Below are 12,965 nucleotides of genomic sequence, written 5' to 3' on the forward strand. Positions count from 1 at the left end.
GTTGGACGATTCCGACGCGCGCATGCACAATGTCGACTAACTGGCAGGTCTCTAGCCGACTTCGGCTTCTGTGCCACGATCAACGAGGCACAAAACAAGCGTACCACCATGGTTGGCACTCCCTACTGGATGGCTCCCGAGGTTGTCACCCGAAAGGAGTACGGGCGCAAGGTCGACATCTGGTCGTTGGGTATCATGGCCATTGAGATGATCGAAGGAGAGCCTCCATACCTGACCGAGTCCCCTCTACGCGCCCTGTGGCTCATTGCCACCAACGGAACCCCGACCATCAAGGACGAGAGCAGCCTTTCGGGCGTTTTCAAGGACTTCCTCTACTTTGCCCTCAAGGTGGATCCCGACAAACGCGCCAGCGCGCACGACCTTCTAAGGGTGAGTCTCGAGCGGTGGAGCCCCCATGGCTGTTTTCGGCTTTTGTGCGTGAGCGAACTAACAAAGTCTGGTGTCACAGCACGAGTTCATGAGCCTGTGTGTCGATCTCTCGCACCTGTCCCCCTTGGTCAGGGCTGCGCGAGAAGCGAGGGCACAGGAGAAGGCCCGCAAAGGGCAGTAGCGGACAATCATGACTAGAGGTCGTGAGCGTCTGATATCTGAAGATGTGTTTTTCGTTTTGGATACCTCTTCTCACCTGTACTTCCGCATGGCTATTCCCTCCTGGTGAATACACCGTGTTTTCTGTTTTCACTGTTCCCTCTCCTTGCCTTTCCCTTATCTTGAGCATCCCTCGCAGATATAACCAAGAACATAAGCCAAGAAAGAGAAAAAAAAGTGCCAGATATATGAAGGCTCTAAACCAGACCAGCCGCATCTCGTCTCTATTTGCGTTTCTTTTAGAGGGAATTTGTGTGTCGATGCAAAGTCACCTTGTCAGTCTTTCGTCCGTTGAGTTATTTGCCATGTTTCTGCTCTTCTGGTTTCCATCGGGCATTGATGCTATGGCTTTGGATGGCGCCGTCATCACCGTTTGGCCCTTTTCAGACTGTCTTTAAGCATTGGTAACGCAGTTTCAGTAAGGCAGAAGCAAGCGAGGCAGATAAATCACCAAAGGAGCACATTTCATTCATACACTACTCCCTGTGTCAAGCTGGAGCCAGGAGACTGAAACATGCACCAGATGGCCCGGCGCTCTCCACAGCACAAAGAAAGCACATCAACATCACCAGGCCGGGATTAGTAGAGATCAGGTAGGCGAGAAATTCGAACGATCACCAAGTGATACGAACGACGATTCCATACTTTCAACACATGGAGCCTAAATGATGCAAACTATCTTGATATGCTTTGCTGATACACTCCAACACCCCACAGTCCCAAAACCGTAACCAAAAAAAAAAGACGGGCAAAACCAAAAGCAGAAGGACAAGGAGAGAGCAAAAGGGCAGACGAGGAGCGAGAGAGCAGCCCGGAGTGACAAAGTCGGAGGAGCTGCCGTTGGTGACCCACATCATGTGTAAATGTATACATATACATACACCTGTTTGCTTCCTCGACCTCCTGCTGGGGGACGTATTTCTTCTGCCGCATGGACACAGTAAAGGGCTGCTGCCCAAATAAGCAGTCGAATAATGTATGTGAGTCGAGAGACGGCCTGGGCCAGCCCCCTGGCTCGCCGCTACCAGACAAGCAAGCTACCTTTTCCAGTCAGGTACAATACAATAAATACAATGGGCAGTAAATAGCACCCTTTTCCAGGTGCACTCGTGCCGTGGCAAGTACGCCAATCGCTCCCCTAATCTTTTCTGGCATCTCGATGCGTCGTCCCAAAACTTACACGGGCACAACAACCTTGGTGCCTCGACAATAAACCAGGACGAGAGCTACAAATAAAAATAAGCAAAAGGGAAAAAAAAGAAAAAGAAAAAGCAAAAAGCTCACTTGGCTGTCGTGAAACAGCGTCGTTACGAAAACCCAACACTTGCGGGTTTTGCTAGCTCTAAAATCGCCGTTACTAGACGGATTCGAATCAGCGAGCTTGGGGTTTCCTGGCCCTCACCCGTGGAAGACGGTTGTGACTTTACGCCACGGTTTTCACCCGCTCGACCACCCGGTTTGCTGCTGTGAGCTGTTGGGAGCAAGACCGCCAGTCGCGCATATATGGCGGAGTGTGCAACGGCTGTAATTGCCCACCATGTGATGCTATACCGCCCTGGCGTCCCATCTTCTCGCCACCCGCGCGTCTCAAAACAGGACCGCAAGTGGACTCTTGCTATACGTATTCCTATTCTTTGCCTTTGCAATAGCGACACGGAGTTGTTGTCTGCGGTTCGCACACAAGTCTTTAAAGTAAAGATTTGAGCCTTCTCACTGGTGGCCGATGCGGTTCCTTCTACGAGCAACATTCAACGACACTTGAGGGGATGGGCCAAGGCCACAACCCGTACACCACCGACGCCGGACTGATAGTGCTATGGAGTCTTCACGTCCAGTTGGTGCAACACACACTCTCTATCAGGCTCTTGACCCTGGCACTTTTTGATTCCCGCGAGAAGCTCAAGCCACATTGGCATGGCCGATAGTCGACACCAAGGCCGAGGGCTCAGCAGCTATACAAACTCCGGGCGCAACCCCTAATATCCAAGGCTTGTTCTCTGTGGTCACATCGGGCTGGAAGGGTCAGTGTCGATAAGAAGATGCGGCCGGACCTATGCTCCGAAGCATTCCACGACGCCGCGAGCCTCAACTTCCAGATTGGAAACTTGGGCCAGAGCCTGATGTCTATATCGATCAGCACGCATATGTACAGCACACATATGTAGGGACCAATTGGTCTAGGTGAAGGAGAGGCATGGTTCGGGCCTATGCCCCGTTTTCCTATTAAATACTCGTGTCGAGTGTGCTCTAAATTAAATGCCAAGTTCCCGTGGTCCTTCTATCCATGCCTGCAAGTCGTTATAAAAAGAAGTAAACCAAGCATTTGCTCCCCTTGCTTGACAAAATGTCCTGTCGTGATCCCCTTTTTGGTTTAAACCCCCCGAGAAAAGCAAAACAGCGCTGGGACGATCGCACGAGCCGCTGTGAATCACTCCTGAAAACTAAAAGAAAAAGAAATAGGCTAACATGATCAAGGCGTAAATATTGTGAGATGATGGAAAGACGTCGAAAGTATGGTTTACAGGACAGTGTATCCACCGTCGATGATGACGTTGGAGCCGGTCATGAAGCCGCTAGAGTCGGAAGCGAGGAAGACGCAGAGGCCGTTGAGGTCGTCGACGTTGCCGAGGCGCTCCTGGGGGGTCATGGACTTCCAGATCTTCTTCTGGGCGTCCAGGGCGGGCACCTTGTTGAGGGCCGTGTCCATGTAGCCGGGCGAGATGCAGTTGACGCGGATCTGGTACTTTGCCCACTCGGCGGCTAGCGACTTGCCGAGCTGGATGACGCCGGCCTTGGAGGCATTGTAGCACGACTGCTCCTGCGGGTAGTTGACGATGCTGCCCGACATGGAGGCGACCAGGATGATGGAGCCCGGCTTGTTGGCGGCCATCATGGCGCGGCCGACGGCCTGGGACATAAGGAAAGAGCCCGTGAGGTTGATGTCGATCAGGCGGCGGAACATGGCCGGGTCGTACGTCTCGGCCTTGATGTTGGAGTCGGCGATACCGGCAGAGTTGACGAGCACGTCGGGAGCGCCGTAGAGCTCGACGACTGACTCGACGGCAGCGTTGATAGCGGCGCCGTCACGGACGTCAACCTTGAAGAAGGTGATGGGCATGCCCGTCTTCTGGTGCAGCTCGGCCGCCGACTCGTCGCCCAGGTCCTGGTTGGCGTCGAAGATGGCGATGGCCTTGGCTCCGGCCTCGGCACAGGCGCGGGCCATGTAGTTACCCAGGCCGCGGGCGCCGCCCGTGATTATGATGACCTTGCCAAAGACGGAAAGCTTTTGCATGGTGGCAGGCATCTGGGCGTACACCTGCTCCGTAAGGGGAACGACGGGCTCGTCCTCCTCGCCAATGGGCGGCTCGGCCACGGCGGCGCGGCTAGTGCCCTTGACGGGGATGCTGTAGTGGTCCGAGTTTCCCATGGCCACGCCCTTGGAGTCGGGCTGGTAGACCGAGACGGGGACCTCGGTCTCCTTGATCACCTCGGACGACTTCTTGGGCCGTTGGGCCGAAACTGTGAAAGCCCTGCGAGCGGCAGCAGTAGTGAAACGCGCCGGCGGCTTGGGCATAGCTGAGGCAGCCATACGGCTGGAAAGGCCAGAGAGGCGCAGGGCGGAGCGGGCAGCGGCAGCCATTGTGTCTGTTGTGTGTGGATGGGGAGGGGTTGTGTGTGATGATGTGCAGGAATTCAAGAGGGAGGAACAAAGGATTCTAGCTCGGCACTATCTCAAATAGTGAAAATTAGGAGGTAGGTGGCTATGTTTAAAGGGGTATCGTCGAAAGGCCGTATTACTGTAAAGAGGCAGGCGGGTGGAGGAAGAGGGAACTTTTGGTCGCTGTCTTTTGTGGTTCAAAAGAAGGAAGAATGGGGAGCCGTCTTGGTCTGTTTCGACAAGATATGGTGATGGTTCAAGGTACGTCAAGGGTACCCGGGCTCCTCAATAGCGACTCCAAAACTGCTGATTCGAGAGAGGAGACGGGGGGAATCTGACGGGTCGCTGAGCCGCCAGACAAGAGGGTTTTATATCTGTTGCTGGAGGGGGGGGGAAATACGGGTTGAGGGATACTATGGTGTATGTCGACTAGCCGGGCTTCGGATAGAGCGAAGGCGGCCGAAAGGCTGTGGGCGAAAACTGGGGAGTGGGCGATTCGAGACCGAGTCGCTGGTGCGCGCGTTCCGGGATCTGCTGGGTGGGCTGGCGCTGGTGGAGAGTCTTGGCTCCGACCTGGATGGGAGGATGGATGATGGGACGGAGGGGATGGATGGTGGATACGGGCAGGACAAGGCACACGGGGGGGTGTGCGGGTGCAAGATGAGCGGCGCCGATCTTGTCTGTACCGTACCCTACAAGGAGCCTGGAACCGAAGTTGGAAGCGCTGCGGGACGAGTGCCGACGCCGAGCGTGCGTGGGTGCTAGCAATATCTGTCGTCTGCCTTGGTCTGCCTTGGTCTGCCTGCTTCCTTGCTTATCAGTTTTGTGCACTTTTCCATCGATGGTGCATCCTCGCCTACGCCGCCCTTGTGTTTCTGCTGTGCGACCGACACAGCAGCCATGGCTTCCCGGCTCCTCCTCCCTGGACTCTGCCAGCCTCCCCTCTCTCGGCCGCCAGAAAGGCCGCACAAGCGCCACGCTGGTGGACGCCCGAGCCCTCAATAGCGGTGCGGTGGCGGGCCCAAGACGGGGGACACGACGGCAGGACTCCCCGGCAGACAGTCCGCGATTAAGCTTCTAGCTTGGGTAGTCTGGACGAGGCGCCCCCACACACCCAAGACCGAGCCGCCAGCTGCAACACCACCTCGAGGGGCACGCCATCACAGCCTCCACGGCCGATAACGCGTGCCCGCGCCGAGGGGCCTGTGTGCTTGCGAGCCCAAGCCTGTGTGTGTACATGGACAATGTACATGTGCAAGGTACCTGTGCCTGGATGTGTGTGCGTGCCGCGTGTCTGGTGGCGGCGGGGTCATGGCGGTGGTGCGAGGCAACGAGGGTGAAGGAGATGGACGAAGACCATCCTATCTGGTGGGGTGGGGTGGGGTGGCGGATCGGCCTTGTTCTCACCCACCCTTCCCCTCTTTTTTCTTTCCTTTTTCGCCATTCAAGCTGGAAGAGGCAGCTTCCTATGTCGCGCTTGCGTGGGACCAGGATTGAATTTGCTATGGAGCGAGTTGGGCAACAGAGAAGGGGGGGGAAAAAGCCAGAGGAAAAAAAAACAGAGGAAAGAAACTGGAGTGAGTGGCGGCGTGGACACGTACTGTACGGTGCGTTTGAATGCTTTATTAGCAGGCAAGCAGGTCCCCAGAAGAGAGCTTAGCCACAAATGCCGACTATCCGACGGTAAACTTTAGCAAGCTTCTTAAGCTATCGAGCCGTCTGGTAACAGAGAGATGAAGTCTAAGTGGAAGGAGAGAAGTTGAGAGAGCAGTTGTGGGTTGGAGACAGCTTCAGACGACGGGCGGCAGCTTCGACGTTGCCATCATTTATACTCTTCATTCTGAGCATGCGTGGTCTCTTGCCGACACACATCTCCTCTTGGCAGCTCGCCATGGCCACGGCCATGGCCAAAATCCCTAGGGACAGATGGGCGGACAGGCACACCGACACCATACACATGCCCTCACCGCGTCCCCCCTCCTGGGCCCCTTTCCCCCAGGATCCATGCGGCTGCCTGTCGTCCCCCTTTGATGGGATGGAAGATCCTTCACTTCCCGCCTGATGGGCTGTCTGGGAAGCCGCTAGGGGACCCGTCGGCGAGACGAGCATACAAGGCGGCGAGGATGCGACGGTTGGGCCATCCTTGGTTGCATTGTTGGAACGGCGGACGAGGCAGGGAAGTGCACAAGTGCGTGCTCGCACGGCACCGAGCAGTCGCACCAGGCGGTGGTACTATTGTTGGTACGATTATTGGTACTATCGGTACTGTACCTGGCATGGGCACGGCACAGGCGGACTGGGCAGAACCGGGTGCCGCGCAAGGAAACGAACCCAAAGGAAGGAATGCTTGCCACGCCGAAACTGTTGGGTGAGGTTTATTTGGCGTATGTGGTGTGCTGTCGCCTCGGACTGCCCTGGCATCTATCCATATCCAGCTTGCCAGATGCAGCAGCAGCAGCAGCAGCAGCAGCGTTCTGGGGTCGGCTCAGGCGTGGCGCGGCGTGGGGTTTGACCTGTCCATCTGACTCAAGAGGGGCTCCATTGCCGCACAGCGAATTCCCATCACGAAATGAAATTCCTCAATAATGTCGGTGTCGGAAGGTGTGGGGGAAGTGTCTTGGCCCACCACGCCGCGGCAGGTGCAGCACACTCGGCAGGCACCCGGCGGCACCTGGGCCCTCCACAGCTGCAGTGGAGCTGGCAACCCAGATTGACACGCCACCATCTTTCAGGTTGTCGAGGTTGTGAAATATCGACATGCAGAGCGAGCAATGAATAAAACGGGTTAATCGGTACCTTTTTGTGGGTAGCGGTGAGTGATGATCAGATCTCCGAACAACAGCTGCCATGCAGATGGAGAGACAGATAGGTAAAGGACTCAGTGAGGCACGGAAAACAGAAAACAGCTGCGGTTGGATTCACCCACGCCTCCGTCGATATATCGAGATAGGAAACAACCCCCCGCCGGCCAGCATGGCAAGAATGCTTGACGCGAGACAATGGACGGCGGTTTCGTCGTCGGGCTCGGCTTTGGTGCGCACACCGTCCCTCACTCTCGGAGTGGCGGCGCGCCATGTCAAGGGATTGGCGACTTGGCACGTTCGCCATCATGTTTCCATTCCTATCAACCATCGGGCCCTGACGCCCTGATCGGCTCCGGGGAAGCAGATCCGGTCGACATGGGGCCTTGCTCGGGCGCCTTGGCTTTTGGTCAGGCGGGCAACAGGAAACCTTGATGGGACATGGCGAATGTGCGAAGGGAGATGATGCGGTGTGCAGCAGGTGCGTCTCTTGCGTCTCTGCAGCACGCCGCCCCCTGCCGTCTGGCGGGCTGCTTCAGCCTCATGGCGACAAGGCTTCGCTTAAAGAGAGAGCCCTGGAAATATCGGGCATTATCTCCAGTCCACCGCAGAAGAGGCCACCTACTGTACCGGACGAGATGGGGAACTGTGGGCTCGAGGTCCCCTATTTTTTTTTTTTTGCCAACAGCAGGCTTCACGCATCCTGCAGAAATTGTTCCAAATCTCCAATCGGTGTCCCGAAAGATGCACACGAACATGTGCCGAATCATTATCAAAACTGGGACTTGGCCTTGGTTCGGGCTTTTTCCAAGACGAGAGTGGGGCTAGGGTAACATGGACCCAGATCTTCATCTGTTCTGTTTTTTCTCCTCAACACCACGTCCCTTGCGGTACCTCCGCGTACAGCTCCAACATGCATCCCAGCCGGGCGGCAAACCCGGCCGCACTGTTCTTTTTTTCTCCCTGCTTTCTTTTCTCCGGGGCGGACAAGGCCCGAGAGGGGGTACAGTGTTACGCGGAGGAAGCACAGATGGCGGTCAGCACAAAAAGCCAGGGCTGACAACACACACACCCGATCGGCCGCCCTGCTCGACAAAAGGAGTAAAAACACGGTGGTGGCCGACGGGGTTGAAAAGCTGTAGCATCTTACGGGGCCACACAAATTCTCGGCATCATCAGATGATGCCCGGAGGAACACGGCCGTTACAGCACACCATGTTCTACTCCCTTGATCCTGAGAACCAACATGAATAAGGGTACCGTAGCATGCATGTTCCCCCTTTTCCAACCAAGGAAGCAATACGGGTTTGGGTCTTGGGCTCGCCAAAGCATATCGTTACCGATGTGACGGCAAGTGCTTGGGGGAGGGCGTGGAGGATGGGATCTCGTATTTTCCCCAGTTTCAAGAGATGATAAAAAATAAAAATAAAAATAAAATGTGTCCATGCATGCAGCCCGGGTGCCCGGCTGGCGCACCTCTGCCGCCTGATTCGCCCGCCAAGCCGCAGAGGCCGGGAGGCTAGACTTCCTGCTTGCCGATCCAGGCCCGTTCCAGGCCCCTTCTCCCGCACCGCAGACCAACCAAGAAGGGCAACCCGAGCACCAACCAACCTCTATCAGAACGCTTTCCTGCATGCGTTTCCCCGCTTCCATCGACAGGTGGGGCATTTCTCTTTCACAACCAGCAAAGAGAAGAAGAAAAGAAAAAACGGCGTCGGAAAAGTCGTGGTCTGGGCTGCTCCCTTTCATGCAGGTAACCCCGGCACGCCGACCCCAAGGCGCGTGCATGCTGGCCGGGTTGCTTTGGGCCCGTTTATTTTCGTTGGCCGGTGGGAAGCCAGCTCGGTCAAAGGCAAGAAAGGGCAGGAATCGCCGAGTCGAACACGGCTCCTCTTGTAGGCGTCCGCTCCCTACCTGCTTGTCTGCATGTATCCCCTACCAACCACACGCGGCCATCCCTGGGGTCTAGTAAATGGACGGGTACGCCAAGGGGCTCTCTCATCATGATGGACACACATACATACACGTATTCACTTGCTACGTGGAATGAGCAGTTCAGATGCTGCCGGTACTTCAGGCTCACTCACTTGCCACGCCTGACGCGGGTATTGAACTAGTTTACTTTTGACTGGTGAATCGGCTTCATGGGCTGGATGGTCTAGATCTCCTCGTGCATATGTGCTTCAAAAACTATTGTCGAAAAAAAAAAAACCGTGTGCTGCAACTGTTCCCCACCCACCCATCACGGCCAAGCCGCCCCCGACGATCTCCCCCTCTCCTTGCATCTCTGCCTCGTTCTCCGTGTTCTGGAAGCCTTCCATGGGGACCATGAAGGAGCCCCACCCAGGCCTGTGGTCCGTTCTCGCCTCCCATCCTCTCTGGTGGTGGGTGGGCCGTCGTCCGCATCTCGGAGATATCCTTTTTTTTTCTTCTTTTTTTTCTTTTTCTAACCTGACACCCCTGAGATGGTCACGGATACCTACCGGGAGATAGGTTACTTGAAGGAATGGCGGCCTCTGGTACGTTCCCTAAGTCGCACTCTGATGAAGCAACGTGTGTGTTCTAGACCCAAGGGGCACTTTTGGCAGGCTTTGTAAGCGAGGACGCTACTATCAAGTTCTCCATCACAGAGGCTCGAGTATGGTCGGTTCTATTGCGCCTAGAACTGTTGAAAACAGGACTGGTACGTTCGACTTTTGTAGCCTCCAGTGACAAAGAGAAATGCGTAGCGGTATAAGACACACTACCGTACAGACTGTGACGGCTGCGAGAAGCACCCTCCAACCCTCGTACGTCGTCCGGGGGTACGTACATCCGGAGACGAGCGAGAAGCTTGAGTCGCTTTACACGTACATACCTTACCCATCCAACCCGGGCCAACCGGGGATAGATCGATCCGGACAAAAACGGGTGACGAGAGCGGCCGCCAGGGCCACCCCCCCACCCGAGCAGCGGCACCTCGTGCTCGGCCTCGTCCGACCACCCACCCCCTGAAGGCTTCTGGTCCCGTCCTCCCCAGGCCGGTTCTAGAAACGCCCACCCCACGATGCCACGCAGTCGCTGCGGGGGGGGCGTGTGCGTCCCGCAGCTGTGTGGCGACCGGCGACGACGGCAACGCCAGGGCGGGAGCTCCCGAGAGGAGGAGACAAGGGGGGATCCTCCCCGCCGTCTCGTCTCCCGTCCCAGCCATCTGGGACACTCGGTTTGGCTCACGGGCCCCCCCTTTCCCTTGGGGGCCCTTCGCCACACACACGCACACGATGCACACACCCACACACACCGGTTGTACATCGTGGAAGTCCCTGTACCGGGGCGGTCTAGACCCTGGGGGTGGAGTCGGGGTCACGAATTTGCCCTGGCCCAGCAGGGCCCCTCTTCACGATCCTTTTTTCGACGCTAGAACGGCGGCAGGGTAGTGGCTCTCGCTTGGCCGCGGCAAGGGTCGTCGGCTGTGACTGCTGACCTGGGAGGCAGGAATGTAATGGGATGTCTATGGGTTCTTCTTTTAACTCGTTATATTGTTTTATACGTGTTCTAATCCTTGATCCAGCCTCTATCAGAAAATGGACACGCAACCCGAAAAACGCCAGATCAATGTTGCAAAAGATTAACAAGTAGAAACCCAACCAAGATTTACGCCAGACATGGTTGGAACACCAACAAAAGTCTCTAAGCTAGACCTCAGACTCACCCGGGCTAGATAAAATAGAACACCTCTCCACTCTCCCGTAAAAAGTCAGACCCTACTCCTAGGCCGCCGCCTAGTTCGCACGGAGGAACGTCTTGAACAGGTCGGAGCTGGTGCAGTCGGTCCACGGGTAGCCGATGGCCCTGAGGAACTTGTCCAGCTCCCCGACCTCGGCGTCGGGGCACTGGATGCCGGCCAGGATCTTGCCGACGTCGCTACCGTAGTTACGGTACTGGAACAGGCTGATGTTGTAGCGCGGCCGCAGCGTGGCCAGGAACTTCTCGAGCGCCCCGGGCCGCTCGGGGAACTCAAACATGTACAGCCGCTCGTTGGGGACGTTGGACCGCCCGCCCACGAGGTAGCGAACGTGGCTCTTCGCCAGCTCGTCGCCAGACAGGTCCGTCACCTCCATGTCGGCCTCGGAGATGCGCTGCATCAGGCTCTGCAGCTGCTGGGCCCGCTGTGTCGCAGGCCCGCTCAGGGACAGGCCCAGGAGGATGTTGGCGGCCGAGTCGTCGGCGTAGCGGTACGTGAACTCGGTCACGTTGTTGGGCATGACGGCCTTGATCAGCTCCGCGAAGGAGCCCGGCCGTTCGGGGATGCGCACCGACAGGAGGGCCTCGCGGCCCTCGCCGACGTTGGCGCGCTCGGCCACGAAGCGGAGTCGGTCAAAGTTCATGTTGGCGCCACTCGTGATGGCGACGAGCGAGCGCTTGGCATCGCCCGACGGGTTGCTGGCCACCCACTTCTTGAGCCCCGCGAGGGCCAGCGCGCCCGCAGGCTCGACGACGGACCGCGTGTCCTCAAAGATGTCCTTGATAGCGGCGCAGGCCTCGTCGGTGGTGACCTCGACCATCTCGTCGATGACCTCGCGGCAGATGCGGAACGTCTCCTCGCCGACCGTCTTGACAGCGGCGCCGTCGGCGAACAGGCCGACGTCCTTGAGCAGCACGCGCTCGCCCTTGGCCAGGGACTGCGTCATGGCGTTGGCGTCGTGGGCCTCGACGCCAATGATGCGCACGTGCGGCGCGATGCGCTTCACGTAGACGCCGATACCGGCGATCAGGCCGCCGCCGCCGACGCAGCAGAAGATGGACTCGAGGCGCTGCAGGTTCGTCTGGCGCAGCAGCTCCATGCCGATGGTGCCCTGGCCGGCGATGACGTAGGGGTCGTCGAAGGGCGGGATGTTGATCAGGCCGTCGACCTTCTCGCGGCGCGCGCACTCCTCCTTTGCCGCGTCAAAGTCCGGGCCGTGAAGCACGACGTGGCCGCCCATGCGCGAGACGTTGAGGTGCTTGATGCTGGGGGTGCCCTCGGGCATGACGATGGTGGCGGGGATCTTGAGCTTGCGCGCCGAGTAGGCCACACCCTGTGCGTGGTTGCCGGCGGAGCAGCAGACGACACCGCGCCACGACTTTGAGCGGTCCAGGTGGGCCATCTTGTTGTAGGCGCCGCGCAGCTTGAAGCTGAAGACGGGCTGCTCGTCCTCGCGCTTGAGCAGTACATTACACTCGAGGCGATTGCTGAGATTGACGGCGGTCGTGATGGACGTCTCGCTGCAGACCTCGTAGACCTTGGAGGTGAGGATCAGACGGAGGTACTGTGTTTGCCACGTTAGCGTTTGGTACAGAGCAGAGACGAACCCGGAGACGGGACGACAGCTGGCAGATACCAGGGATAGTAGGGGCGGACACTCAAGCACGTACGTCAGGGTAGCCGCTAGGGAGTAGAAACTCCTCGGGGACGGTCCTGATGGCGCGCACCGTCTTGTCCTCGGACGGCGGCGACGGATTGGCGCTATACTCGGTCAGGGACAGGCCATTGAGGCTCGGGGTGCGGGGGGTGTGCGGCCGGGGGGTGCCGTGGGCGGTGGACTCGGCCGTGTCTGGCGGCGGCGGCGTGCGCGTGCCATTGGTGCCATTGGCGGCTGCGCGGTCCGGGGCCTCGTCGGCGACCCCGTTCACGACCGGCGCGGGCTCGGCGGGCTGGTCCAGCAGTGCCGGCATGTTCTGGTGTGCTCCGTCTGCGAGGCTTGGCTCGAAAACAGGCTCTCAGTGAGATGCCATGCCATACTGGAGGCCGGCTGATATCGAGAGCGAGGACCGACCATAATAGCAGTCATGGCGAATTTTTTAGTGGGGCCAGCGCCGTCCGACTCGCCAGCTTGGCACGCAGCTCAGGTGTGGCAGCCTCCGATCGCGGGGAGGGG

At 57.9% G+C, this 12,965-nt stretch overlaps 4 protein-coding genes across 5 annotated transcripts in view; 1 reads left to right on the forward strand and 3 right to left on the reverse strand.

Moving 5' to 3' along the window:
• GGTG_00885 overlaps window positions 1-1,292 on the forward strand; it is a gene marked incomplete at both ends in the record, with an annotated part of 5,666 nt that extends 4,374 nt beyond the window's left edge. Inside the window, 2 exons of one of the 2 annotated variants that reach the window (XM_009218638.1) lie at window positions 56-390; window positions 470-1,292. In XM_009218638.1, the coding sequence (XP_009216902.1) occupies window positions 56-390; window positions 470-571 (437 nt within the window). The remainder of the gene's footprint in view (window positions 1-55; window positions 391-469) is intronic. The other variant, XM_009218637.1, reaches the window with a different exon arrangement.
• A 1,835-nt stretch (window positions 1,293-3,127) lies between these two features.
• Window positions 3,128-4,249, reverse strand: GGTG_00886 (D-arabinitol 2-dehydrogenase; the record flags this gene model as incomplete). The annotated part of the gene is made up of 1 exon (XM_009218639.1): window positions 3,128-4,249. The coding sequence occupies one exon, from the start codon at window positions 4,247-4,249 to the stop codon at window positions 3,128-3,130; it is 1,122 nt and encodes a 373-aa protein (XP_009216903.1).
• A 447-nt stretch (window positions 4,250-4,696) lies between these two features.
• GGTG_00887 (hypothetical protein) lies at window positions 4,697-5,169 on the reverse strand (the record flags this gene model as incomplete). Its single annotated transcript, XM_009218640.1, has 2 exons — window positions 4,697-5,065; window positions 5,128-5,169. 2 exons carry the CDS (start codon window positions 5,167-5,169, stop codon window positions 4,697-4,699), a joined length of 411 nt encoding a protein of 136 aa, XP_009216904.1.
• A 5,307-nt stretch (window positions 5,170-10,476) lies between these two features.
• On the reverse strand, window positions 10,477-12,864 carry GGTG_00888 (threonine dehydratase). Its single transcript, XM_009218641.1, has 2 exons — window positions 12,463-12,864; window positions 10,477-12,356 (listed from the first exon to the last, which is right to left on the reverse strand). Exons 1-2 carry the CDS (start codon window positions 12,760-12,762, stop codon window positions 10,830-10,832), a joined length of 1,827 nt encoding a protein of 608 aa, XP_009216905.1. The 5' UTR covers window positions 12,763-12,864; the 3' UTR covers window positions 10,477-10,829.
• Between the last annotated feature and the right edge of the window lie 101 nt (window positions 12,865-12,965).

This window comes from Gaeumannomyces tritici (assembly GCF_000145635.1).
Source record: "Gaeumannomyces tritici R3-111a-1 unplaced genomic scaffold supercont2.1, whole genome shotgun sequence".
Taxonomy (NCBI): Eukaryota; Fungi; Ascomycota; class Sordariomycetes; order Magnaporthales; family Magnaporthaceae; genus Gaeumannomyces; species Gaeumannomyces tritici.